The sequence below is a fragment of the Brachyistius frenatus genome, unplaced genomic scaffold, assembly GCF_029030835.1.
Source record: "Brachyistius frenatus isolate BFR_SWC_R1_liver_20210118 unplaced genomic scaffold, ASM2903083v1 Contig_75, whole genome shotgun sequence".
NCBI lineage: Eukaryota > Metazoa > Chordata > Actinopteri > Embiotocidae > Brachyistius > Brachyistius frenatus.
Genome location: NW_027210674.1, coordinates 1,810,411 through 1,837,828, shown reverse-complemented (window position 1 = coordinate 1,837,828; position 27,418 = coordinate 1,810,411). Strand labels below are relative to the sequence as shown.

Genomic DNA, 27,418 nt, shown 5'->3' with positions numbered 1-27,418 from the left:
AGAACTCAGCACATAGTACATAGAAACAAACATACTGACTTATTAAAAACAGACACTAACTTATAACAATGAAGTCAAAATATTTTATTATCTTTATATATATATTTAAATGTTTGCATTTACCCATGTATTATCATGATAAAAGTCTCCACAACATTCAGATAGAAGAGATGAAATATAATCTACATTCACTTCCACCAAAATATGAATTAAAAAAAACTACATCCAGAATAGCTTTGAGTGTGAAGCTGTGCACACTGTGATGGGTCAGGTAACTATCTACCTTGATCAGGGCATGTGTTTGTAGGTAAACAGCACTATAATCTCTCTATTCCCAGATGAGACAAAAAAATAACTCCTGATTTTGGTGCAGTGTGGTTCTGTTTGGCCTGACAGCGCCCCCATCAGGCCAAACAGAACCTAAATGGATTCTCGATCTTCTTTTTATGGCTGGGCTCAGAAAATAACAGCAGACTGGGATGGACGGCCCTCAGCCGAAGTTTACTCCTCTGATGAATGTTCTCTGCAACTCACATTAAAATGAGAGGAGAAACGTACGTAGTTTTACTAATCACCTACTGATCGTATCTTCTGTGTTTAATCTGCATGTTGTTTCCTGTAGTTGTACTTGATTCCAGAAAACGAGAGAACTGCCCAAAGTTAAGGGCGTTATGCCGACCCTTTACTCCTGGTCTGGCCAGTTAGCACCTTCAGAAAACTGTACGATAAGTATAAATAATGTGTATTTGTATGCGTGTGATGCGTGTTTACACTCTCTCTGAGGACAGTGTGTGCAGCACGGTGGTCAGGATCGGGAGAAACCCGCTCAGTGCTTCGTCATGTCTTGGTTGCTGCTTCAGAGTCACTTGTACTCCACCCTCCTCTTCTCCGTCTCCATTCCTGTCCTGCCCATCGGCTGGTGCTTTCACTTCCTCTTTCACTGGCTGGTCCTCCCCGCCCTCCGCCCCCACGTCTCCGTCGGCCGGGCCGTTCTTTCCTCCTGCTGCTTCCCGACGTGCCTCTCCGGTGTACAGCAGCTCCCCCAGTATGAGCGTGGTGCGCGGCGTGTCGGCAGAGCGTGGGTGCTGAGTGTGTGTGTAGAGGTAGACCTTCCAGGGGAGTGTGTGCGGCGGTGTGAAGGCCAGCGTCTGGATGTTGACCAGCTGCATGGCGGCCTGGAGACTCTGTGGGGAACAGCGAAGGATCGCCGGGCACCGGACACATTCTTCTATCCACACGCAATCTTCCTCTTCCTCCATTTCTCCGGCACCTTGTGGCAACAAAACAAAAGCAGCAAAGCCATAACGAAGGCTTTTAAATGTCAAGAAACTTGAAATATCAACCGGAAAACTATTTAATGAAACAAGGATTATCTCAATATCAGTTATAGTCCTTTTTTCTAATGAAATCTGAAGGAATATGAAAAACACATATTGAACAGGGGATTTAAGAGTTCCAGTGGTAAAGTCAGTAGTTACAGTCATAGATGAACTTGTTGATACCCTCTGCCCCCAAAAAATGATTCTATACTAAATAAAAATCAGGCTTTGCTTTTGATTTAACAAAATATTCTCAAAAATAAAACAAATGAAAATTGAAATGACAAAATATACTCTACCTAATGTTTTGTTGCACAACCTTTAAGAGGCGATCGCTGCAAACAAATCATTTCACATTATCTGTGAATACTTTTGAAGCGATTTCAGTCTTTAATTTTTACTAAATTTGGAAAAGACAAATTCTAAAAACACGTTATTATTATGAGGTATAAACTATATAATAATATAAATTAATGGGACAAAAATGCCAATTTCTTTCATTTAAAATGTGATCTATGACAAAGTTTGCAAAAAACCAGGGACTCTTATATTTTATGAAGCAGCTGTTCGACTGCTGGCTTTCTTTTAAATTTCATATTAATGCACCCGAAGAATTAAGCTCTCCGTGCAAGAATCTTAAAAAAGATGCAAGGAGAACTGTTCATTGACATTTACTAACTAAAGCAGTCAGAGAACTTTAGTGCAGTAAAAAGTACAATACTCCCCTCTGAAGTATAAAGTGTACAGAAACGACTCAGATTTGGACTTTAGTGCAGCACTTGAGTAATTATACTGAGATACATTCCTCTGTCTGTACAGGTTTTTCCTGCCAGGCCTTCATGCTCCCATCAACCACCAACACAGTCTAATGAAGGCAGCTCACGGCATGAAAGAATCTCCAAGACGCCGATCCATTTACAAAATAACCTTCTTTCATTTCATTACCTCGTTCAGCATGCAGAGCCTGTCGCTGCAACCACAGACGCTCAAAGTCCTCCGGGCTGAGAGCCGGGGAGAGAGACAAACTGAGGGGGGCCACGACGCCGGGGGGCAGGACATCAGCGGAGGAAGCACCGTCTGAGGCTGGGGGAGGGGGGAGGGGGGAATAAGAGAAAGGAGGGATAATGTAGCAACAGGGAGTCAAACAGTAGGGAGGCGAAGAGAGAGGGAGAATACAGTGGAGGTGGGAGGGAGAGAGGGAGTTAGGATGAGTGCCAGAGGAAGAGATTTGTGATTAAAAATTGCACCGCATTCCCAGAAATGGACCTTAACCTTGGGAAGCCGGCCAGCTGTGGGACGAGCCCGGTGATGGAGCTCCACGGCTCCTGGGAACATTCAATGCTCTAATAATGGCTTCGTACTATTCCCTAAATCTATACCACGAAGCTGTTTGATGATGATGATCAAGTGTTTTCTTGGACTTGTGAACTGTGGGTTTTGGTCTGACGATGATTTGTGGGGACTTTGAAAATCATGTTTAATCAGTTTTAATTTGCCACATGAGAATAACACAAAGCACTTCAAGCTGAAGTGACATAAGAAAGACTCAGAAAACGTTATATTGTGAGTCCAGGAGAAAGTGACTACCGGCTGCATGTTATCATCCAAAATACTCACTTCCAATAATGGTAATACCACTTGAATTCTTTTGGCCGGAGCTCCAGCTGTTGTGGTTCTGAAGCTGCTGGTGACTGACTCATTCCACTATGTGAGAACATTTTGTTCCAGCAAAGGAACTGCAGGCCAAAGAAGTTCTTAAAACCAGTAATACCAGAAGATAATTCCCAGTGAATTAGTGCTAAACACGGTGAAACGGCCTTCACAGTCTCCTGCAGATGTGCGAGTCATGTTATTCATATTTAATGTCACAGGTTGTTTGTAACATATATACACAAGGTGGGCATTTTATTAGGTACACCTGTGCCACGTACTGCAGTACAAATGAGTATATATATTTTGAGTAAGAATTTACCATAAATTATGACCTCAAACATTTATAATGTTGAGTTTCTGTGATTATTACATGTTATATGTGCCTGAGTTTATAGTTAACAGGTGGTGTACTTTTTTGGGGGTACTTTTTGGTGTTGTTATTTTAAGTGGAGGTCAGAATATAAGGAACACCTCAAACCTAGTCCAGACCAGCACAACATTCACGAAAGAAAAACCTACTGGAGACCTGGACATAAAAAAATACAAAAAAATCATATCAACATGATTTCAATGTCATAAATATCAGAAATGATCTTATAACTGTGCAATCCAGATCTGATAGTCATGACAAAGGTGACGGTTATGAACCGGGCTATTTGAGAAGATGCTGTCTGGTTCATTTACATATGCAGGTTATATATGTAATGAATACAAGCTTCAGTATCAATACAAGTGTGAAGGATTTTGGAAAATGTCAAGTTAAAACTTTTCTCTTGAACATATGTAAACTTTTACCAGCAACAGGCCGTAGGACGTTGCCATGGATACAGTAAGTCACACTGTGGGCTGTAACGTAAGCTCTGTTCTTCAGCCGATGTTTGTCTACATGTAAAGCGGCACAATTTCAGACGGTTTTGAGAGAGCGAATGTTCATTTCACTGCCGAAAGCCACCTCAAACATCAATTCAGAGAATTTTGCAGTTCTTCCAAACATCTGCCCGACCACAGACTGCTTGCAACTCCCCTAAACTAAGAGCGCCACATCCGGTGGCTTCACCTGCTACGTCATTTGAGGCAAGCATTTCTAACCACGCAGTTAATCATATAGTCGGTTAACTAGGCCAACAAACGGCTCAGAAGCCCTTAACAGGTGAAAATAAATGAATTACTTGGAGAAGAAACTCAATAACGTTGTTTACTTGCAAACTAAATCCGCTGTTCTTTCCTTCTGAGTGAAGCAGATAATGATCCTAGAGGCTGTAATCGAGCAGGTTCATCATCAGTGACGTTCCTGAACGTCTCATGTTCCTGCCATCGTTTCCAAAGAAACAGCGGTGACAGCACCAGCAGCTACAAGCGGCTACAGCCGCTGCATGAACCATAGTTACAGCTCCTAACAGAGCGAAGCCGGCCAGCTGTGCTCACGGCCAGATGTTCGGTTCCGGAGTTAGATTGACAGGTGGACAGTCTCTGAGTCTGTCCCTCATCAGCGAGAGAACATTGTGAAGAATGTCTTTGGTAAGTCAGTGAATGTCTTGTGCCCTTTTGACTTGTATTTGGTGTCTCTCCTACCAGCACTGTGGCATCATAGATGACCTCAAACTGAGCCTCTACTTCCTATTTTGCCAGAACTGATTCCCTCTAGCCAGACAGCGAGGACACATCCAAGGCTGTAGAGGGTAAATCCTAAAACTCATGCTTGGCCAGATGAACCACATTAAAGCACAACACAAATTATCAGTAGATTCGTCGCTGTCATAGCAGCAACCAGTGTAAAAGTCCCTCTACTGGCATTAATCAAAACTTTAAAAACTTATCCGTTTATCAAATATTACACATCTACAAGTTTCTACCGAGACTGAAACCCCCTAACGCCTGAAAGTGGTTTAGATGTAACACTATCCTACACGTAGATATATGAATATGTCGATAGACCCTCCCACCCTGAAAAGTTAACCGGACTGATTCCTTTGGTGCGTGACGTGAAACCGTCTGTCTGAATCTGTGTTTTCAGACTTTCACTGCCATTTCCAAAACAAAAAGCCGTGCTGGTAACTGCTTTTTTTGATCATATGTCTTGTAGCATATGTGGAGATATTTCATATCTCCTGTATATAAATGTTAGGATTGATAACATTACATATTATTAACATATATTATTAACATATGTAACATAACATATATTATTATAGCAGCTTATGAGCAGCTTCAGCAAAACCTATTAGTATATATTTTCAGTCTGTTGTGAGAATACAAGCCTCATTGTGCAAACTGACAACACACACACAAACTGTCATTCATAGATAATCGAGATGTGACCCCCTGTGAATGTCCCTACGTGGCTAATTACGTCGAACATAAGCTTCATATGAATGGAAAGTCAAGCAGATATGGAGCTGCAAATGGCTGGAAAATGCAGAAACTATATTTTCTGTTCTGTATCAAAGGTTAGTTTTAAATTGCAGAAGACTACAGTTTTAGCCACAACATGTAAAACACTGCCATAATAATATTAAAACCAGCACATGGCAGTTTTCAGGTTTTTTTTTATAGATCTTTTGACAGTAGTCATGTGGAAGTTTTGCAGACCAACATTTCTGACATGCCAGACATCCAAATATCTCTCCAAGAGCAGGACTGTCGATCGATCAGGTAACATTTCACACAGCTCAAGAAATTAAAAAAACAACATATATTGCAGAAATTTTAGCTGATTGTAAAATGTAAAAAACGGATTCAAATTCAGCTGAATCTGTACAGTGTCGGCTTTGTTGGCTTTTTATTCAAGTCCATCAGGCGTTAATACAGGCGTCATGTTAATACAATCCAGGAGAATTATTTGACTCTTCATTCTCACCTTTGTTTATCCACAATGATGACAAAGGTTTGGTTGTAAACGTACACTGCATTTCTCAAATGTCTCTGGAGATTCATATTTATAGAAACTAGCCTCGTTCACCGAGATGCTCGGTGGTAACGACGAGTTCAGCAAACCGACCTTGTGAGAGGCACCTCAGGTTGGCGAAACAGTTCAGGTGGAGGCGATACGATTTTGTGACGCGTCCCGGATCACACTTATCAACGCCTGACGTATCGCCGTCCCACCTGAGTGAGACTCTGTGGTCGTGGTATAATTGTATAATCCTGACCTTCTCTTAAATGGTCTCAAAGAAAACTGGGTGGCTAATTGATGGAAAAATAATGAACTCATCATACTTGTTGAATGTTTGTCTGTTTGTCTATCTGTTGCACAACATGTTCCTATTGTCTCAGGAAGGAGATACTCATTTATCTGTGCACGGCATGGTCTCAGACACGACGTCTCCGTGTCTTGATCCTGTGACCTACGACCTCACTCAGTACTATCTGTGCACAGCACGGTCTAATTTACGACATCCATATGTCCTTATTTTACAACGTCCATATGTCCTTATCTTGTGACCTACAACTGAACTCAGATGTAAAGGGAATGGGGGTGGATGTCAACTGCTTGTCACACTGTATAAAAGCTGCCCTACGGAGGAGAGACGTTGAGCAATGCTGGACATCCTTCTTTGAGTGTACATGTATTTGCTCCTTCTTGCAAGAATAAATGTCCGATGTGTTTGATTTTGAATCCAGTAATTTTTCTAACATACAGTGGGTACGGAAAGTATTCAGACCCCTTTAAATTGTTCACTCTTTGTTTCATTGCAGCCATTTGCTAAAATCAAACAAGTTCATTTTATTTCTCATTAATGTACACTCAGCACCCCATCTTGACAGAAAAAAACAGAAATGTAGAAATTTGTGCAAATTTATTAAAAAAGAAAAACTGAAATATCACATGGTCATAAGTATTCAGACCCTTTGCTCAGTATTGAGTAGAAGCACCCTTTTGAGCTCGTACAGCCATGAGTCTTCTTGGAAATGATGCAACAAGCTTTTCACACCTGGATTTGGGGATCCTCTGCCATTCTTCCTTGCAGATCCTCTCCAGTTCCGTCAGGTTGGATGGTGAACGTTGGTGGACAGCCATTTTCAGGTCTCTCCAGAGATGCTCAATTGGGTTTAGGTCAGGGCTCTGGCTGGGCCAGTCAAGAATGGTCACAGAGTTGTTCCGAAGCCACTCCTTTGTTATTTTAGCTGTGTGCTTAGGGTCATTGTCTTGTTGGAAGGTGAACCTTCGGCCCAGTCTGAGGTCCAGAGCACTCTGGAAGAGGTTTTCTTCCAGGATATCTCTGTACTTGGCCGCATTCATCTTTCCTTCAATTGCAACCAGTCGTCCTGTCCCTGCAGCTGAAAAACACCCCCATAGCATGATGCTGCCACCACCATGTTTCACTGTTGGGATTGTATTGGGCAGGTGATGAGCAGTGCCTGGTTTTCTCCACACATACCGCTTAAAATTAATGCCAAAAAGTTCAATCTTGGTCTCATCAGACCAGAGAATCTTATTTCTCATAGTCGGGGAGTCCTTCATGTGTTTTTTGGCAAACTCTATGCGGGCTTTCATAAGTCTTGCACTGAGGAGAGGCTTCCGTCGGGCCACTCTGCCATAAAGCCCCGACTGGTGGAGGGCTGCAGTGATAGTTGACTTTGTGGAACTTTCTCCCATCTCCCTACTGCATCTCTGGAGCTCAGCCACAGTGATCTTTGGGTTCTTCTTTACCTCTCTCACCAAGGCTCTTCTCCCATGATTGCTCAGTTTAGCTGGACGGCCAGGTCTAGGAAGAGTTCTGGTCGTCCCAAACTTCTTCCATTTAAGGATTATGGAGGCCACTGTGCTCTTAGGAACCTTGAGTGCTGCAGAAATTATTTTGTAACCTTGGCCAGATCTGTGCCTTGCCACAATTCTGTCTCTGAGCTCCTTGGACAGTTCCTTCGACCTCATGATTCTCATTTGCTCTGACATGCACTGTGAGCTGTAAGGTCTTATATAGACAGGTATGTGCCTTTCCTAATCAAGTCCAATCAGTTTAATTAAACACAGCTGGACTCCAATGAAGGAGTAGAACCATCCCAAGGAGGATCAGAAGAAATGGACAGCATGTGAGTTAAATATGAGTGTCACAGCAAAGGGTCTGAATACTTATGACCATGTGATATTTCAGTTTTTCTTTTTTAATAAATTTGCACAAATTTCTACATTTCTGTTTTTTTCTGTCAAGATGGGGGTGCTGAGTGTACATTAATGAGAAATAAAATGAACTTTTTTGATTTTAGCAAATGGCTGCAATGAAACAAAGAGTGAAAAATTTAAAGGGGTCTGAATACTTTCCGTACCCACTGTAATTGGTCCTTCGAGCCGGATCCCAACATCTCCTCCTCTCTCTGGACACAGCCTGAAACCGTGCACGGGGGAGTCTGGGACTCCAGAGGAAAGACCTCCGCTCTGTTTCTTTATCGAAGCAGTTTGGACATTGGTGAGGCCAGGACTAACTGGAGAGAGGAAGGGTGACGGGATCCTAGAACAAGGCTGATTCACCATCAAACATCGGACACCCGGGTAAGACTTTTTCTTTTTTGTTGTACTAAAGAGTCAGGTCAGGGACCTGTACTAAAGAGTCTGAGTAGACTATATAAACTAAAAAGTCTGAATAGACTAGGTAAACTACAAGTCGTGCGTGCAAAAATAGGTCAGGGACCTAAAGGCAATTAAGTCAGGGACTTAAAAGATAGGTCAGGGATCTTCAAAAAAAAAAAAAAAAAAACTTCCGGAATATAAAATAAATAACATATAAAATAAAACTTCCGGAAGATGAAATAAATAGATACTGTGAGTGTCCTACAGTGTAAAGGTGGGCCGAAGCCTAACGGTACACTGTATAAGGACCAGTTGCTCGGGTGAGCGCCATATAAACTGGTTGGCTCACAGATAGCAAAAATGGGATCATGCTGTAGTAAGATCGAAGAGATACTTCTGGAGGGAGACGTAAAACGCATGCACTCAAGAGGTGAGGATAACATAAAATATTTGAAAAGAGAAGAGGAAAGTTGAAAAGAGAAGAGGAAAGTTGAGAAGAAAAAAAGTTGAGAAGAGAAAAAGTTAAAAGGGAGAACAGGAAAAGTTAAAAAGAAAAGAGAAGGAGAAGGAGATGGGAGAGATTAAAAACAAAAAGGCAGGAGAAGAGAATAAAGCTCCTAATGCACCAACATTATATCCAAGAATTGAGATACATTTCTCCCGGAAATATAATGAAGATGATGATTATGTGGTACAAAAACGAACCAACATGGGACCGCGGCCCGATCCTCCTCCATACCCTAACATGGGAGACGTCCCGGTAACAGCTGATCCGTTCCGCCTATTCCGCCTCCGGCTGCTCAGTCAGTTTCTGTCTCCGAACCCACGACATCGTCACCAAACTCCATCCCCTCTACTCCAACCCCAGACAGCAGCCAAGCATTTACAATGCACTTATTGTAAGTCGCTTTGGATAAAAGCGTCAGCTAAATGAAATGAAATGTAATTAATGTATTGTAACTTTTACGAAGACACAGAATATTCGGAAGTATATTATCGAGGGGATAATGATCAAGGAGATTTCAGAAGGAGGAAGCGAGGTGGATGGAGAGGGGCTGGCGGCCGTGGGGGAGGACCACGAGAGCCAGGTAACGACACCTGCTATAATTGCGGGAGGAATGGACACTGGGCAAGAGACTGCAGGTGGCAGAGAGACAGGAGGGACGGAGGAAGAGGAGGAGGAGGAGGAGATGGTTGGCGGTCGCAGATGGGTTCAGTATGACTAACCACAACCACTCCAGGATCAGGTTATGCAGAAACACACACACAGTCACATGATTCGCAGACACGGACACAGACCCAATTAGAAACTAAAGAGGAGGATGTGTTAGAGATAAGTACAGTTGAAATACTCGATAAACCTCTTGTGACTCTACTGATAGAAGAGATTGAAGTAACTTTATTGTGTGATTCAGGAGCATATGGGTCACTTATTAGGAGTCTAGACGAAGGACGTAAGGAGGCCATTTTAAAGGCACTAAAACCAGACAAAAAGACAAATGATGTCATTTTTAGGAATGACAAATTTCTGTTGGAATTGGATTCCAGATTATGCAGAAATGACTTCCCCACTGTCTAAACTCATTTATGATGACCCTATGGCTGCCCACGATAAAATACAATGGACACCAGAAACAGAAAACGATTTTGAAAAATATGAAAAAATTGTCTAATCAACAAAAGATTTTGCTGTTGAAGACCTTTGCCCTAGACAGAGATAAAAAAAAAAGAAAGAAAAGAAAATCAACAGTGGAAGACATAAATCACAACAAAAAGACGATGATTTATGAAGATGACAGGAAGGCAAGATGATACTCAAAAAAAGTTCATATAGATATGCGGCCTTTTGAGCCATGGGATAAACCATGTCTCAACAGGAGGGATGGTATCTATAATAAACTAAGCATTTACAACATATGGCTTTACAAACTACTAAAAAAAATAAATTCTGAAGGTGTTGCGAAGCCTCACAGCATGAGTCAGTGTGTCATGGTCTCGAAAAGTGCCTTGTCATGGTGTGTAATCAACATATACAGTATGTGCGGATTGCTAAACGGGCCTGAATACACCTCAGCCATTGCAGAAGGTTGAGACCTTTGCCTGAACCACATAACACAGACATACCAGATTGAGTAAGCCGGCATTTCCCCTGTGGTGAAGTCTGGCTACAAAGGGAGGTGATACCAATAGGGGTGCTTGTCTCAAACCAGTGAAGAAACTAACAACACCCTGGCGAGTAGGTTCTGGTGAGCTTATTCTTGTATATCTGTGGATGGACAGTTCAGCTACAATGACTCAAGGCAGCATCACATGGCATCCATTCAGGAGGATAGGACTCTGTGGCCTCAGTGGGACACTTTGTTTTCTGATAGTCACAGCTCTGCTCATAGTACTCCCCATATTTTGGTACGGAGCCAACATAACATACCTGACAATCAGACATCAGACGACAAGACCACAATAGGACCTCAGGCTACTGACAAAGTTCGCCGCACTAAAAGAGCATTTGTAAAGGCTGGTGGAGAATATGCAAGGAACAAAAAATCAGTACCGGGTACAGGGAGCATTAATTCTCACATTCACAGAAGGGCAACAGGCCAGTCTAACATTTGACGCATGAGCGGTTCTTCCCTGCAAGGGGAAAGACCGCAGCTTAGCTTGGTCAGACAAATATCTGTGAATAGTAGCATCTGTGTCGACCTTAAACAACGACTGTCTCTGATTAAGGGATCTACCGCACCAGGTTGTCACATACAAAACTGCAACACCTTAATACTGACACTGAAGGATCCAAAACAATGCGACTCCAGACTGTTAGTACGAGGGGCAGATGTACCTGGGACAGATCCAAAGGGCTTAATCCAAATAAATATAGTAAAACCAAACACCACGGTATCCCGCCAAAGCGTCGCAAATACGAGCTCACACGTAGATCCTGTAGGCCGACGATTGAAAATCACTAAATTTACAGATGTGGTGTCACTAGAGACGAGATATGGTGATACCAATATGTGGCTACAGTGGATGCAGTACTCAGATCAGATGATGGGCAAAGCCGACTGCATTGGATGCTCCGAGGGACGCCCACTTTTAGGTCCTATACATGAGACGCTGTTAAGGGCCTCAGCGAACAGTTTGATGCAACTAGTCTTATGGCGTGGCAGAACCGCATGACATTGGACATGCTGCTGGCTGACAAAGGGGGGTGTATACAAAATGTTTGGCTCTGCATGTTGTACGTTTATTCCTGACAATACAGCACCAGATGGATCTGTCACCAAGGCTCTACGGGGTCTTACAGCCCTAAGTGAGGAACTTGCTGTAAATGCTGGGATTGATGATCCTTTTCCCAGGATGATGGAATCTTGGTTTGGTAAATGGACAGACCTGTTCCTCGCCTGTTTCACTAGTGTTTCTATTATAGCAGCCATACTTATTATTTGTGGTTGTTGTTGTAATTCCTGTATCTGAGGATTGATCCAAAGACTGATCAATGTTACATTGACTAAACAGGACATCCTTTGTATGCGAATTACTACAACTGACCGAACGTGCGGGACCACTAATACGACACCGATTCCACCTACGACTGAACCACCCCCTTATGAAGACGTATTTGTTCTCCTCCCTGGAGATCAGGACATGTTCTTAGACATTGATGTGTGACAAGATAATGGATCCCATGCCGAAACTTGAGAGAAATGGCAATGGAGATGATGAAGTGTCAATGACTGAAGTCTAGTTGAACAATACTCAACAACTATTGTGTGATTAATATGATTTTCCTCATGATGATTCTTTTATTTTTGTAAGTACATGTTATACTTTGTATAAACAGGAGAGATATGATGGAAAAATAATGAACTCATCATACTTGTCAAATGTTTGTCTATCTGTTGCACAACATGTTCCTATTGTCTCAGGAAGGAGGTACCCATTTATCTGTGCACGGCATGGTCTCAGACACGACGTCTCAGACACGACGTCTCTGTGTCTTGATCCTGTGACCTACGACCTCACTCAGTACTATCTGTGCACAGCATGGTCTAATTTACGACGTCCATATGTCCTTATCTTGTGACCTTGTGCGATTCTGTGCTAGGTTATGTTTACAATAATACAACATATATGTATGCCATATCATAATAATTATATATAGGTCGTATTATCAACTATATATCCTAAGGGGTAGACGAAAGGCTGTGGTTGTGAATGAAGGTGGAGACAACAGGGTGTTTGTGAATGAAGGTGTAGACGAAAGGAAAGGTGGTGAATGAAGGTGTAGACAACAGGGTGTGGTTGTGAATGTGTGAATGAGAGCGAAAGTACTGTGCCAAACCAAAAGGTCACAGGGGGGCAACCTGTGGGGTCTGTTTCAGGTACTGTGTAAAACCAAAAGGTGTGGGGTCACATACTGTTGTTCTTTGAGGCATAAACAGGAACAGACGGCTGTCTGGAGGACTCCAGGGGGTGAAGGAAGACAACCACCACCTCCACCTCCACCAACCAACAAAGGACACATCAATACACATGACTTTTTGGTGTCTGGACTATAAGAAGACTGGGTCAGGGAAAGTCAGGAGGTCAGACTTCGTGAACTGACACATACTCTGTTGCGGTCAGGGAAACATAGTCTGGACCCAGAGCTCTGTAAACTGGTTATTCTGTTGCTGTTAAATAAATATCTTGAAGCCTGACATATTCTCCTATTGCCTCATTAAAGAACACACAGGACTGGGGGCTGACACATATTGGCTTTGTACTAGCAGGAGCCCAAGTCAAACAACCTACAACTGAACTCAGATGTAAAGGGAATGGGGGTGGATGTCAACTGCTTGTCACACTGTATAAAAGCTGCCCTACGGAGGAGAGACGTTGAGCAATGCTGGACATCCTTCTTTGAGTGTACATGTATTTGCTCCTTCTTGCAAGAATAAATGTCCGATGTGTTTGATTTTGAATCCAGCCTCTGAGTAATTTTTCTAACACTAATAAATCCAACACGACCTCCATTGGCTGTCTGTCATATTTGCTACCAGCTACAGCGACAAGCGGAGAATGTAAGAGAGCACAACTGCTTCACCTTTGATGATGCAGTAACTCCACCAAGATGCTACAAAGGCTGGACGTCCCATATAAAGCTGGTGTCTCTTCCCATTAACGGTTCATCAAGATCTGATTGGCTGCTCAGTTTATTGGTTTTTGAATCAAGGTGAACTGCCATTTGAAAACCTCAGAGTTCGTCATTTTAGCAGTCGTCATGTTGGTTTTTGAAGCCAGAAGTGACCATATTTCGGACAAGCATTGGATCTGAACCGATCCGACTGAAAACCCGGGGACACGACGTCCACCCACCTCGCGCAGAAACTGACTGCGTCCCAGACATGTCAATCAAACCAGAATACAAGCCAAATATCGGATCAATTCTGGAACCGTTTTCAGACGGACCACAGGAACGATCAGAAGGAGACAATTTAGCTAAAAGACACCAAAATGACTGACGTTGTATTTAACGAGGTAGAATGGGAGTCTATTGGGATCAGTGGCCCTCAGTGGTACTGCACTTTAAGACCTGGAGGCTACGTCCATGTTTAAAAACAGTCTGTGGTCTTAATTCATCACCATTAGTCTGTTATTTATTTCAGGGGCATCCAATCTAAACTTTGAAGGCCTCTGATGATAATTCTTGTTTTGCACAAGCACGTAGTAACAGTGGAGGAAAATCTTTAAAAGCTTTCCACTGACCAAACACAACAGAAAACTCACTTACCTGAACGAACCTCCTCGATGTGGCTGGAGTTCAGTTCGTCCGACAGATCGGTGTTCGGCTTTGGGTCAAAGGTCACGTACTCGGGACTTCCCCCGCTGGCCGACTCGGTCCCTGCGACGCCCCGCCTCAGCGGCTCCAGAGTGTTAAAGCTGCGCGCCCACTGGCTGACGGGCTCCGTGGGGCGGCCAATCAAAACGCCCAGGGAGGGGTCTGACCTCCGACCTTGGAGGACCCTTCGCGTCTCCTCTGTCCCACAATGCAACAGGCGGTAGTAGAGAAGGGCCTGATCTCGCACGCACATGTCGGTCTCCTCCTCTGGAAAACAAAAGAGTGTTAACAATCATATGTCTCTCTCTCTCTCTCTCTCTCTCTCTCACACACACACACACACACACACACACACACACACACACACACACACACACACACACACACACACACACACACACACACACACACACACACACACACACACACACACCTATGCAGTAGTGCAGCAGTCTTCCTAACATGTCTTGCGTCTCAGCCGGCCGGCACAGAAACAGTCTCATGGTGGCGGTCAGCAGCTCCATCTTGACTCCCAGAGAGGCCTCGCTCCTCACCCCATCGACGAACACCTCTAAGGTGTAGGGGGCGTTGGAGACGCGCTCCCCGTACACACCCAGCAACCACAGCAGGGCCTGCCTGCCCTGATGGAGGAAGAGCAGAATTAGTGTGTGTGTGTGTGTGTGTGTGTGTGTGGGGGGGGGGGGTTTAGGCTGAAAGGAAATATGTGAATGCAAATTTGAAAAAAACTCCTTTGCACACTCCAACGAGCTTTGACTCAAGAGGTGGAAGGGATCAGCAATGCATGTTAGTTGTGACAAAAACCCCAAGCAAAACACCACAGACGGAAACTTCCCCTATGAAATAACCGAATATCGTGAGAAAACACACATTTTCTGGAGGATTAAAAACACTGGAACTGATGTTGACTTGACCTGATGATATGAGGAGGATGTAATTATGTCAGGCTGGTGGTGTGCAAGTGTTTAATTATTTGTAAAGTTTTTTCTTGTGTGGATTATTGCTCTTGCGTATATGATTAATCTACTTATATCTTAGCATTATTTTAGCATAAACATTGTCAGCATTATATTTTTCATAAAGGTCTCTGCATGCATGCAAGGTACACTGTGTTCTCAGGTCAGAAGGTCAGCACATCGTCTCGTGCAGTCACGTACCGAAGCCAGCACTCTTGCAAAACAACTTCTCCTCAAAGATGATCTGCAGGTGTCCACAGATAACTACTCCCCAAGGAAGAACCAATCAGCGAACGCCAACACAGCACAAGGAGCTACATGCATGATGTACTATAAAATACAGGAGCAAGGGCCAGATAGCCAGGCAGACTTAGCGAACTGACACACTTTGTTGCGGTCAGGGACACTTTGTCTGAGCTCCAAGCTTGTAACCTGATACTCTGTTGCTTTTGTAATAAATACTTTTCAGACCAGCCGATTCTCTCCTATTGCCTCATTAAAGAACACGCAGGACTGGGGGCTGACACATATTGGCTTTGTACTAGCATGAGCCCAAGTCCAACACTTGAGAAGTGGCAATATAAAAATAAAAATAGAAAGAAAATATACATTTTCAGGGGTTTGAACCTTCAGTACATGTAAAGGTCAGCAGGATGAGAAATTATACTTCTGTTAAGTATATTTGCTGATAATCCCTTCACAAAGTGATATTTTGACTGCAGGACTTTTCTTGTAACGGAGCTCTTTGTCTTTGTCGGCCGTGGGTGGTTTATGACATGTGGATGTTTGCACATGCAGAGGCAGCGTGTGGCTGTGGCATCATAGAGGAGTTTCTAACCTGGCCATCCTGCAGCGTCTCCTCGCAGCCCTCCAGAGCAAAGCAAACAGTGTCACTGCACTGAGGACACACCCAGACCAGGTCTCGCATTGTCTGCACCACCGCTGAGGGGGAGGAGGGTGGGGGTTTATTAGGGTGGGTGATGTGAGAGAGAGAGAGAGAGAGAGAGAGAGAGAGAGAGAGAGAGAGAGAGAGAGAGAGAGAGAGAGAGAGAGAGAGAGGGGAAGAAAAACATGCTGGAACATAAAAGAAAACAAAGGCTGCCACCGTTTGCATGTATGTTTGCATGTATTTGTGGGAGGAGTCGGAGGGAGTTCTACCAGAGGTGATGTGATCCTGTTTGAGCCCGAGCAGTCCAGTCAGGATCTCTAGACATTTGTCGCTGTAGCTCCGTCCAATACGACCTGCATGTTGGACACAGGACATATGAGGACAAGACATATGAGGACAGGACATATGAGCGACGCTGATCAAACGCAGAGATGCCAAATTATACGACATTATTTCTATCACAGGAAGTCACAGGAACCCCCTCAAACCCCGATGTGATGAGGTCTTCATGTAACATACAGTATATTCAAACCATGTTTTTTTCAAATAAAAACAGCATACTTTTTCCCCAAAGGGAGGGCGTTGTCATGTTTCCCTCATTGTTCTCTGGTTACTGTTCAACAAGTGTGATGACGATCAGGTTAACCTTTGCGCCACGGGGAGGTTGAGGGAAAGTGAAAGTTTGCACCGTTTCAAGTGAACAGAGCCGGTGCTTCAGAAACACAGTGCAGAGTCAAGAATTTAGGAATAAAAACGAGCCTTTCTCATTAGTATGAAGTAAATATGATTTTAACACAAATGTTTATGAGCTGCTCGAAAATACAAGCTGTAAAAAAAAAGAAGAAAGAAAGCGACTGTTTGAAAGTGTTTTCTGTTGAAAACAGTGAAACTGTTTGAAATATTGTAACAATTCTTCAGCATTGGTATTATCAGCATTATAAAACACACATTTGATATAATAATGTTGTGAATAAGTGGCTACACGGACATTTCAAGGTGTTTTTCTGATGTACATAATGTGTTCTTTACACAGCAGCCTCCACTTGGTCATGGTTCTTGACAAACAAACACTTAGACCAAGTTATATTGTGTAGTAACCTACCTATTGTTGTAATATAACAGCTCCGGGGCGTGTGTGTTTACCTATCGCTGAGATTGCAGCCTGGGCGGTGTCAGCGTTGACATCAGTGCAGTATCCTTTCAGCTCGTCCAATAACATGGTTACATTCTCGTCATTCACCAGCTCCACCAGCACCTGCGAACACAATGGCTCCATCTTTACTACCGTCAAATAAAAAAATCATTACATTCGCAGTAATGGATGCCGAGATATCCTTCTAGTTTATATTTTCTGAACCTGTGAAGTTGGTGAATTAGTGCGTCTTGAATTAGAGAACATTAACTGAGTGAAACGCTGACATGGGGCAAGGCAAGTTTATTTGTAGAGCATATTTCAACAAGAAGGCAATTCCAAGTGCTTCACATAAAACCTCTAGAAGCATCAAAACATGAAAAGGACATTTAAAAACAATTAAGAACGGTGATTAAAACATTAAGCAAGCTAAAAAAAAATAGGATCAAAGTTTCAGTGCAGTTTAAGACATCCTAAACTCTGGTTCAGTGAACGGCAGCAAACAGAGAAGTCTTCAGTCTCGATTTAAAGGATCTGATGGTCTCAGCAGACCTGCAGCTTTCTGGGACTTTGTTCCAGATATGTGGAACATAGAAACTGAACGCTGCGTCTCCATGTTTAGTTGTGACTGTGGGAACAGAAAGGAGAGCAGCAGACGACCTGAGGGGTCGGGATGGTTCATAAAGGGAGCAGAGTGCCTGGTTTGAGGTAAGGATGTCACCTCGGTACCAAGTCGATGTCAACATTAAAGATCATCTCTGGTCAAAAGTTTAAGTCTCAAGTTGGAGCCATGATTTTTCTCTCTGAAGTCACAAAACACATTTCTTTCGTTTCTACATCCTGAGTAGTCCTCCTATTGATAAGTCAACTGATCTTTATGTATTTAAAATTGTAATTATAAAATTGATTAAAAAAGCGTTCAATTGAACTTTTCAATCAGATTTAGCAGACAGAACAAAGTATCGTATTTAAACAAAAAAACAAAAAAAAATTTTTTTTATTTTTTATCTTAAATCAAGTTTAAAGCATTTTTAAGTGAATAATTACAAATACTTGCAGAGTCATATATTAAGACTCTGCGGACCTAAACGTCAACAAATCTCACACATAACACGACACCAGTGCATATAGTATCCTCGACACTTAACAAGCACGATTATGCAAACAATCAGAAGTATTTATGCAAATTATTCAGTTTGAGCCGTGAACAGCAGCAGCGGAGCTGTCAGGGAAAAGTAAATCTCGCTTTCATTTATTGTAGCACTTTAAATGGGAGCGTGTGTAGACATGAAGTCTGGAAGTTTCTGCATTATGTGTTTACTCTGGTTTCAGATGGACACTGTGATAGAAAACAGCTAACTGCAGTAGCGTTGTAGTCAAAGAGCACAACATCGTAAGGACGAAAAAAAACTTCAAAAAGTCACATTAAAGATGCAAAAAATACAAAAAAAATACTTCACCTGCATCTTCCTCTGCTTGATGTATGCTGGCTCTGCGTAGCCACAGAAGAAGCGTTTGTAGTGCTCCCCCATCAGTCCAGGAAGAGAACGCAACACCAGCTACAGCAACACAAAGACACATTTTTACCACTCTATATATTTGCATCCGTCTGACAAAAGAGAAAGAAATTAATAAACAAATAAAAAGTGATGCAGAAATGAATACACCTGCTGTCTGACCCCACTCAGCCCATGCACACGCAAATGATTAAGGTGTATGATTTGGCTTTCTCATGCAGACAGGTGTCCAGTCAAATGTCATGTTAGTTTATGGAAATATTTTTCCAAATAAAAGTTTCACCGTTGTTTATCAAAGACTCACAAGAAGAGAGAAATGAACAAACACATTAATATGATATTACAACGGTGGAGTAATTGTTTCTGTCAACGAACAGATGAGCAACAATTTGTTGGTCTTGAAAGTTTTAACTTGAACACTAATTTGAGAATACCTTTTTTAAGACAGCCTCAACTATTTCATATTATCCGTCAGTAATAATTATTGTTACACACAAAAATCAATAAAATAACTAAATGTCCAACGTTACTTCCCAAATTAATTTTGGATTTTGCCCCAGAATTACGAGCAACGTTTGGGCTGAGTGTTCGATTGGTAAACGTTGGACCGGAGAACAGAAGGTTTGTAGTTTATGTGGTTTATGTGCGTATAGACACATATTTGCTGAGATTCCTCACAGGAGCCACTGATTTGATATTGAGCAGCACTTTGATCAACATATTGTTTTGTATATTTGGACTATATAAATAAAACTGACTTTGCCTTTTATCTTGTATGTTAACCAGCTTCATAAGTTTAGGCTGCACAATTTCTTAATTAAAATCGAGATCACGTTCTCTGGTGGAGTTTTTTTGTCTTCTTGATGTGTTTGAGACCATCAGTTGTGTTGTGTGGCAGTATTGTTGGTATAACAGCAAACGGCTCCATTCAACTACTGTAGGTATCAATATTATGGCTGGAGCCACTCAGCTAAGTAGAGAAAAATTACTTTGAGACATGAAGGTCCACAATGTAAGAACTTTGAAAGTTTCTTTCCAAGTGCAAAAACCATCAAACTGTGATCATCATTTTGTTTTTCAGCAAGATGGTGAGCCACAACACACCACCAGGCTTCGTAAAGGCTGTTTGACCAAGAAGCAGAGTGATGGAGGGCAGCATCAGATCACATGACCTCCACAATCACCTGATATAAACCCAACCGAGATGGTTTGGGATGAGCTGATGCGCACGGTGAAGGAAAAGAAGCCACTAAGTTCCTAGCATGTGTGCTTCATGACTGCTGGAAAAACCCTGATCATCTGATGACTTCATGAAGCTTAAGTGTGCAAAGCTATGATCAAAGTAAAAGGTGACAACTGTGAAGAAAAATTTATAAATACTATCAATAAAATACTAATACAGTACTACAATATAAATGAAGTTCTTGAATTATTCCCACTGACCTGTATGTGACAGAGGGCAGTGAACCTCATCTCTCTGGACCCGCTCCCGCAGGCGGCCAGCAGGGGGCCGCGTACTCGCTCCAGGGCCGCCAGACTGACAGCAGGCAGGCCGGAGCAGAGGTTCAGGAAGAGGCTGAGGGTGGCGGCCATCACCGGAGGATGGGGGCTCACCAGGTAGGCGTCCAGCAGGGACAGTATATCGAAGAGCTCGTCCTCGGACTGCGGCCGGTAGCGCTGGAGGACCCTCAGCACCTCACACTGACCCCAAATGTCACACTCCTTCAGTCTGGGGAGGACAGACGCACACTCTTAAACTTCAGAACATGCTGCTGAGATAAGCAGAACGCTGTTATGACCCGAAATACCTGCTCACTCTGTCAACATGGAACATGAGCTCAAGGTACGAGGGCTGATCTAAAAGTTAAGACTGCTCCTGGGGTGAGTATTGCAGGTTTTCGGGACCACTGGCAGGTGCCCTGTTTGTGATGTCACCACAGACCTGAAACTCGAGCGCACATCAAATTTTGTGTCAACTTTTCAGGGAACAGAAAAGCAGGGAATCAAATCCGGAGAGCAGAGAGAGTGAGGGAGGAGCTGAACCGTTTTCAGCGACCTGTGAACAGGCGTGTTTGTCATGTAGGAGAACCCAGAAGTTCCATCGTGCCACAGTTCGGGTCTTTTACACCAAATCTGTTCCCTCAGAACATCCCAGTAAAATGTGGTGTTGACAGTCTGACCCCTGAGGGAGGAATTCACGGTGCACAACCCTGCTAAAGCTCCTGGCCTGACGCGCCCTCTTCGGTCTTGGACATTAATGTTCGGCCCCTCCGGAAACAGGAATGCTGTTCAAAACACCTCGTCTGTCTCGTTGCTTTTAACTTGAAACACTTACTCACAAAAGGTGAGTGCACAGCAGGAGAACTTCTTGATCCACCATCGTAGAATCGTTCATTCATCATTCAGAGTTAGATGGACAGACTACCTCACATCTCCTCATGGAGCCTGGAATACTTTCCTAATGACACCGCGTCAGAAAGAAATATGTCAGGAAGCTATTTAGCTCTGCTGATTTGATTAGCTGTCTGGACATGAATGGTTGATGGTTCCACTCAGAGATAGACTCAGTCTTGAACATTAAAGGCTCTCCTGAGACACAGCAGGAATACAAAGCAACAAGGAGGAAATAACTAAAACATTCTTCTTCTGTGAAGAAATATGAAGGCACTGACTGTATTTATCACAGCACTCATACACGACTGTCACATATCAGCTCCTCCTCAGATTCAACCAGGATAAAAGTGTCAAACAGTTGTTTTTCTCCTGCAACTGAATATTGAAAGCGGTTATCAAAAAAATCAAAAGCAAACCTTCCCCGAACAAACTACAACTTCCTTGTTTCCACATATTTCATTTAGCGACGCGACTCCCGGATGTTTTGTCTCTGCACCGACCTGTTGAGGAGGTGGTGGGTGATGGGCTTGTTGATAGCGACTCCCCCCTCCTCCTTCAGGATCTCCTCCAGCGCTCGGAGGCAGTTCACCATCACCACGGGGTCCGGGTCCCTCAGCAGGCCGTACAGCTCGTTCACCACCGCGGCGTCTGCAACCATCAGGAAACAAAGAGGAGCATCGTTTGATAACCGTGCTTGAAGACTGCCGTGAGAAAGGGATTTATAATTTCGTGCATCATTATATAAAGTGTTTCCATCTTCCTGGAATAAAACAAAGAAAATAATGTGAGCTTGGATGTGGTGTAAACACGTGTCGTCAAACGTGTTACTTTGTGGTCTGCAGCTGCTCTTTACAGTAATAATATCAAAGCTTTTCATTAAAAGAAAAGTCTGTTCAGTTTCAATCAATCGCTGAATGGAGTGATTGTTGGAGCTTTTCATTTTAGTATTGGAGCTATTTGTTTTATTTTATTAATTAAACCCATATCTTTGTTGCTGTTTAATTTAAATAATATAGATTAATTTGTTGACTGCGTTAGTGATGACTTTAAATAATTTGAGTGACTGTTTATGCTTTTATTTTGAAGGCACCGGTCGGCTCAGGCACCTCTGGTGAATCTACATACAATCTACACACCGTGAAGGGTTGATGTTATGGTTTTGTTGGTTTTGTTGGTTTTGCTGGCTTGAAATGGTAAAAATAAATGTTCTGAAACGTCCTGCTTGCTTAATGGACTTTTTTGCCTGAATAAGATTTGTTATTTGGTGCCTCAGTGGCCGTTTGAATTTGAGCTTTGAGTTATTCGTTTTTTGTTTGTTAGGTCTGACGACAATTCGCCATGACAGTGATGACTGATCCTGTGGCCCATTAATGAACTGAATGAGCCATGTGTGTGTGTGTGTGTGTGTGTGTGTGTGTGTGTGTGTGTGTGTGTGTGTGTGCGTGTGGTGACTGTCCTGGAAAAAAACATAAGCAGCACAGTTTGTGAAACACAGCAGTGGTTGTACCACCAGAGAGAGATGGGGGCGGAGCTAACGCAACAGGCTTGTCACTCAACTGCCAACTGACTGATGTCAATCATTGGACAACCAGCAAATTAAGAATCGAAAGAAAAAATTACAAAAACAAGGACACATGAGGAAAAGTGTGAAGAGTGTGACTTTACTCGTACATCGGCTTGTGAGGTAGACGACCACCACCTGCAATAATTAGACCCACTGACCGCCAACTTATCTGACAACAATAGTGAAATAGTGAAAATGTGTCACTCTTCAGCCTCTCGGACAAAACTTCTGTCTTGTTATAATCTATATTTTCTGTATGCATTACTTCTTTTCATTACTTCTTTTTATTGTGAAGCCCTTTGAAACGATGTTTTTTAAGCAGTCGAAGTCGTGTCAGAACCCTGAAACTGTCACAGGATGAGAGTAACAGAGAGACGTCCTACCGATCTCAGAGGCGGGTTGGAGATTGTGCAGTTTGGCCCAGCCAAGTACGGCCACCCGCCGTACGCAGGCCGCTCGGTCCCTCAGCCCTGCAGTCAGAGGCTGCTCCACATACTCCACCAGGCTGGGTAACCTGGGAGACACACACACACACACACACACACACACACACACACACACACACACACACACACACACACACACACACACACACACACACACACAGTTAAAGACCAATCACACGCCGATGTGACGGCACACGCAAAGGTCCACGTGAGTGACAGCTCACCGGAGGTTGGTCATGTTCCTCAGAGCCAGGCTGCGGACCATCGGGTTCGGATCCTGACAGTCCTTCCTCAGCGTGTTGATGACCAGCAGCGACAGCTCCGGGTTCAAAGCGGCGTAAGAACACAGGAAGACGTAGACCAGTTTCTTCTGGACTATGTCGACTGTGGCGCACGCTTTTACCATCTCGCTGAAGAGACCCGACACGTCCACACCTTGTGACATGGACCTGAGACGGGCGAGGAGGTTCGGGGAGGTGATCGGGAGCGACGACCAAGGAAGGAGGGAGAAGGGAGAAGCACAGTTGGTGGTAAAACAAAACGGGGAAAGGAAAGATGTGAAGGAAGAAGAAAAAGAAGAAAGTAAAGGGAACAAAGAGGAAAGAGCAGAATCAGAAAATGTTGTGATATGAACAAAACATGGACAAGACACCGAAGACACAGACGTAACCCGTCTATGTGGCTGGACGGTAAACTGGGAAGGAAACAAGAAGGTAACCAGACTTGTTAATTGTCGGAGGGTGACGTGTCATCTGGAGGTCAAGATATCTTTACATATTGTCTCCATTGTTCTTCTCTTCTATCTCTATGCTGTCCTTTTCTGTCTCTGCTCTCCTCTCACCCCAACCAGTTGAGGTAGAAGCTCCGCCCATCTCTGAGCCTGGTTCTGTCGGAGGTTTCTTCCTGCTCAGCGGGAGTTTTTCTTCCCTCTGTTGGAGGTTTTTCTCCCTTAAAGAGGAGGTTTTTTTTTTCCCTCCTAGCTTATGTGGGAATTGTTGAATTGTTGGGTTTCTCTATATAAAGTTCTGCTGTAAGGACTTTAATGTGTTAAAGTACCATGAAATAACCTCTGTTGTAATTTGGCGCTATATAAGTAAAATTGAACTGAATTGAATTGAATTGAATTGAATTGAATTGAATTGAATTGAATTGAATTGAATTGAATTGAATTGAATTGAATTGAATTGAAGGATGCCACCAAATGATTTGACAGGAATCATTTCCACTATGGAGGAAAATGTTCTAAAAGTGGGGTACATTATTCAAGAGGAGGAGACTGTCTGATGGAAAAGAGATCTCCAATAAAGAACCCCAAAATTTCAACACAGAATCTCCAGGAAACTCTTCAGCTGTTGGTGTCAAAGTTCATGCGTCTATAATTAGAGAGACTGAACCTGCATGTGAGGCGTGCCGGAAAAAAGTATTTAAAAGAACATCAGAGCAGAACTGTAGTTTGCATGCAGGCAAAAAAGCAGATTGTTATGTCTGATTTATCCAAACAAATAAGCTGCAGACTGGCTGAACATAAACATGCTATTAGAAACTGGCAACCATCAATACCCAACGGCTTCACATTACAAAGAGGCTGACCACGGAAACTGTAATTCATTGAGGATATCTGGTATCGAGCAGATGGAAAACTCAGTGAGGGGTGGCGACGCGTTAAAAAGGCTCTGAAGAGAATCATTTTGGATCTACACATTAAAAGCAACGCAATACCCCGGTTTGAATGAAGAACTGAATTTCTCTCCATTTTTGTAACTGTACCTTCTTGTGTTGTTGTTTTTTCTCTCTTTGGACAACTGGGTCAGTTTAAATGTTACTTAATGTTTAAATGTATCTAGGAGAGTTTAAGATTTTGGATTAATATCTGCATTTGGTTTATAGTCCGTGACATCATGTTTCCTATCACGTCTTTTACCTGGTCCCATGGGGTGACAGTTCATTGGTCCATACTGGTCATGTGACCACTGACCAACACATATATTATTATTGTACCTTCCCTGATGAAGGCCTCAGAGGCTGAAATGCTTTGGCATGAGGTTTTTGTTTTACTATGATTGAACAGCCGTGAATGATTAAAGGCTTTTTTAATTAATCTCCCTCTTGAGTGCCGCAGATTTCCTTCAAGTTTTTAACACAAAATATTACACTGTGTCACACTGTAGTAAAAAACGATGTGCTCCCGTGTCTAATGCAGATGTCTCTCTTGTTTGACACCTGCTGCCGTCATGCCGTCAGTAAATCAAACCCTTTTTAAAAAGGGAGCGTCAAGCTGTTAAACATTAAATGTATATGAACTTTTTCTTTCAATACATTTTCCATAACTAGTTCCTGCACAAATGAGCATGAATCAGAAATTCAAATGATTAATATTATACACTTGTTTCTCTTACACAGGTTTTTATAGATGAACCTGCTCTGGACAGATGAGTTAAAGACAGAGCTGTTTGGCAGCACATGGCGCACGGAGGTGGGGAGGGAGGAGGAGACTACCTGATGACCTCGGTGGAGATGGTCAGTGTGTGACGGAGGTGCGGAGGGAGGAGGAGACTACCTGATGACCTCGGTGGAGATGGTCAGTGTGTGAAGGAGGTGCGGAGGGAGGAGGAGACTACCTGATGACCTCGGTGGAGATGGTCAGTGTGTGAAGGAGGTGGGGAGGGAGGAGGAGACTACCTGATGACCTCGGTGGAGATGGTCAGTGTGTGAAGGAGGTGCGGAGGGAGGAGGAGACTACCTGATGACCTCGGTGGAGATGGTCAGTGTGTGAAGGAGGTGTGGAGGGAGGAGGAGACTACCTGATGACCTCGGAGGTGCGGAGGGAGGAGGAGACTACCTGATGACCTCGGTGGAGATGGTCAGTGTGTGAAGGAGGTGTGGAGGGAGGAGGAGACTACCTGATGACCTCGGTGGAGATGGTCAGTGTGTGAAGGAGGTGGGGAGGGAGGAGGAGACTACCTGATGACCTTGAGGATGGTGTTCCTGTAGCGCAGCTGGTCGGACTGGACGTTGGGGTTGGACAGAGCTCTCCTCAGCTCCTTCACCACCTCCTCACCGCCCAGGTACGGCATGGTGCCCCGCTGACACGCAGAAAACCACACAAGTCTCACACGTGATGATATAAGTTGAGCTTGTTTGCAGATACAACTGGACCGCCTGCTAACGTTTGACAGAAGACACGTGTTTGTAAATGTAGAAATATCACCTGCACCACACCAACACGTGGATGTTTTGCTTCTCAAGTCGTTTCCGTTCAGCACTTCAAGCAGCGGGTAGCATTAGTAACGGTGCTACATGGATGGTTGGCGAGTTTGTTTATACTTGCCCACTTCCGCGTTTCTTCTTCTTCTGCTTTTAGCTGCTTTAGTTTTAGCCCTACACTGCTCCCTGCTGGCAGCGGTGGGAATAAAATGTACGAAGGTATTTCTGTCTTTATTATGCAAGCAAAAAATTTAAAAAATAAAACAGTTTGGAAAGCTAATTTCTCACGCTGCAAAGTCAATCCACCAATAGAAACTCCCTCTTCATCGTATGCCCCGCCCACTACATCCAGCTCAACTCCTAGGCTTTTGACTTGAGAGCAACGGTTTTCAATTTGCAGCCAAAAAGTCGAGTTTCATAAGCAAAATTCTTAATTCTGTGACCAAAACTAACAAAACTGCCAGAGCAAATTTATTTGCAATGCAATCATTTTGTTTTCAGTTTATATTTTTTTACTTACAAACTTGATTTTTGATGGCTGTGCAAAACATGTGCTCTTAAAACAGTTGGTTTCTTTTGCTTGCATAATAAAGACACACAAATACCTTCATAGAATAACACCCCGCCATGCAGCCACACCGCAGACAGTCACTCTCTTTATGAGCTTAAAGTATCAGAGATCAGCCACTTTAACGACACAACCAACAGTGGGAAAAAAGCCTCACTTTCATCTCAAACCTACTGGAACAAAGGGACTCAGCAGTAGTGGGGAAAAGAAATAGGCTGTATCTAAGGCAAATATATGATCATATGATCAAACTTTATAGCTGAAACTAATGAACAGCTCCATTTATCAATAATCCTCTCATTCTCTGTGCACTGTGTTGCCAGTCACCTTCAAGTGCAAAATATACAGCAACAAAAACAAAAGGGCAGCTTCATTAAATTTGGAGAACCACACAGCCACGAGTTACATCATCCTTTAAGCCTCCGGAGGTCTGG

At 43.2% G+C, this 27,418-nt stretch overlaps 1 protein-coding gene across 1 annotated transcript; it reads right to left on the bottom strand.

The window, feature by feature from the left end:
- Nucleotides 1-117: 117 nt before the first annotated feature.
- On the bottom strand, nucleotides 118-26,549 carry ap4b1 (adaptor related protein complex 4 subunit beta 1). Its single transcript, XM_069708461.1, has 14 exons — nucleotides 26,421-26,549; nucleotides 26,174-26,295; nucleotides 23,437-23,661; nucleotides 23,150-23,280; nucleotides 21,703-21,850; nucleotides 20,252-20,537; nucleotides 18,752-18,850; nucleotides 17,303-17,414; nucleotides 16,429-16,512; nucleotides 16,109-16,212; nucleotides 14,730-14,937; nucleotides 14,249-14,563; nucleotides 2,265-2,402; nucleotides 118-1,270 (listed from the first exon to the last, which is right to left on the bottom strand). Exons 2-14 carry the CDS (start codon nucleotides 26,284-26,286, stop codon nucleotides 768-770), a joined length of 2,466 nt encoding a protein of 821 aa, XP_069564562.1. The 5' UTR covers nucleotides 26,287-26,295; nucleotides 26,421-26,549; the 3' UTR covers nucleotides 118-767.
- Between the last annotated feature and the right edge of the window lie 869 nt (nucleotides 26,550-27,418).

Bases quoted from the DNA above. Each gene is read 5' to 3' on its own strand.
- ap4b1 (XM_069708461.1), bottom strand. From the start codon at position 26,286: ATGCCGTACCTGGGCGGTGAGGAGGTGGTGAAGGAGCTGAGGAGAGCT. The intron at 23,281-23,436 runs GTGAGCTGTCAC...TGTGTCTCCCAG, and splicing joins AGGAACATGACCAACCTCCG to GTTACCCAGCCTGGTGGAGT. The intron at 14,938-16,108 runs GTTAGAAACTCC...TTCCTCCATCAG, and splicing joins AGACGCTGCAGGATGGCCAG to GGCAGGCAGGCCCTGCTGTG.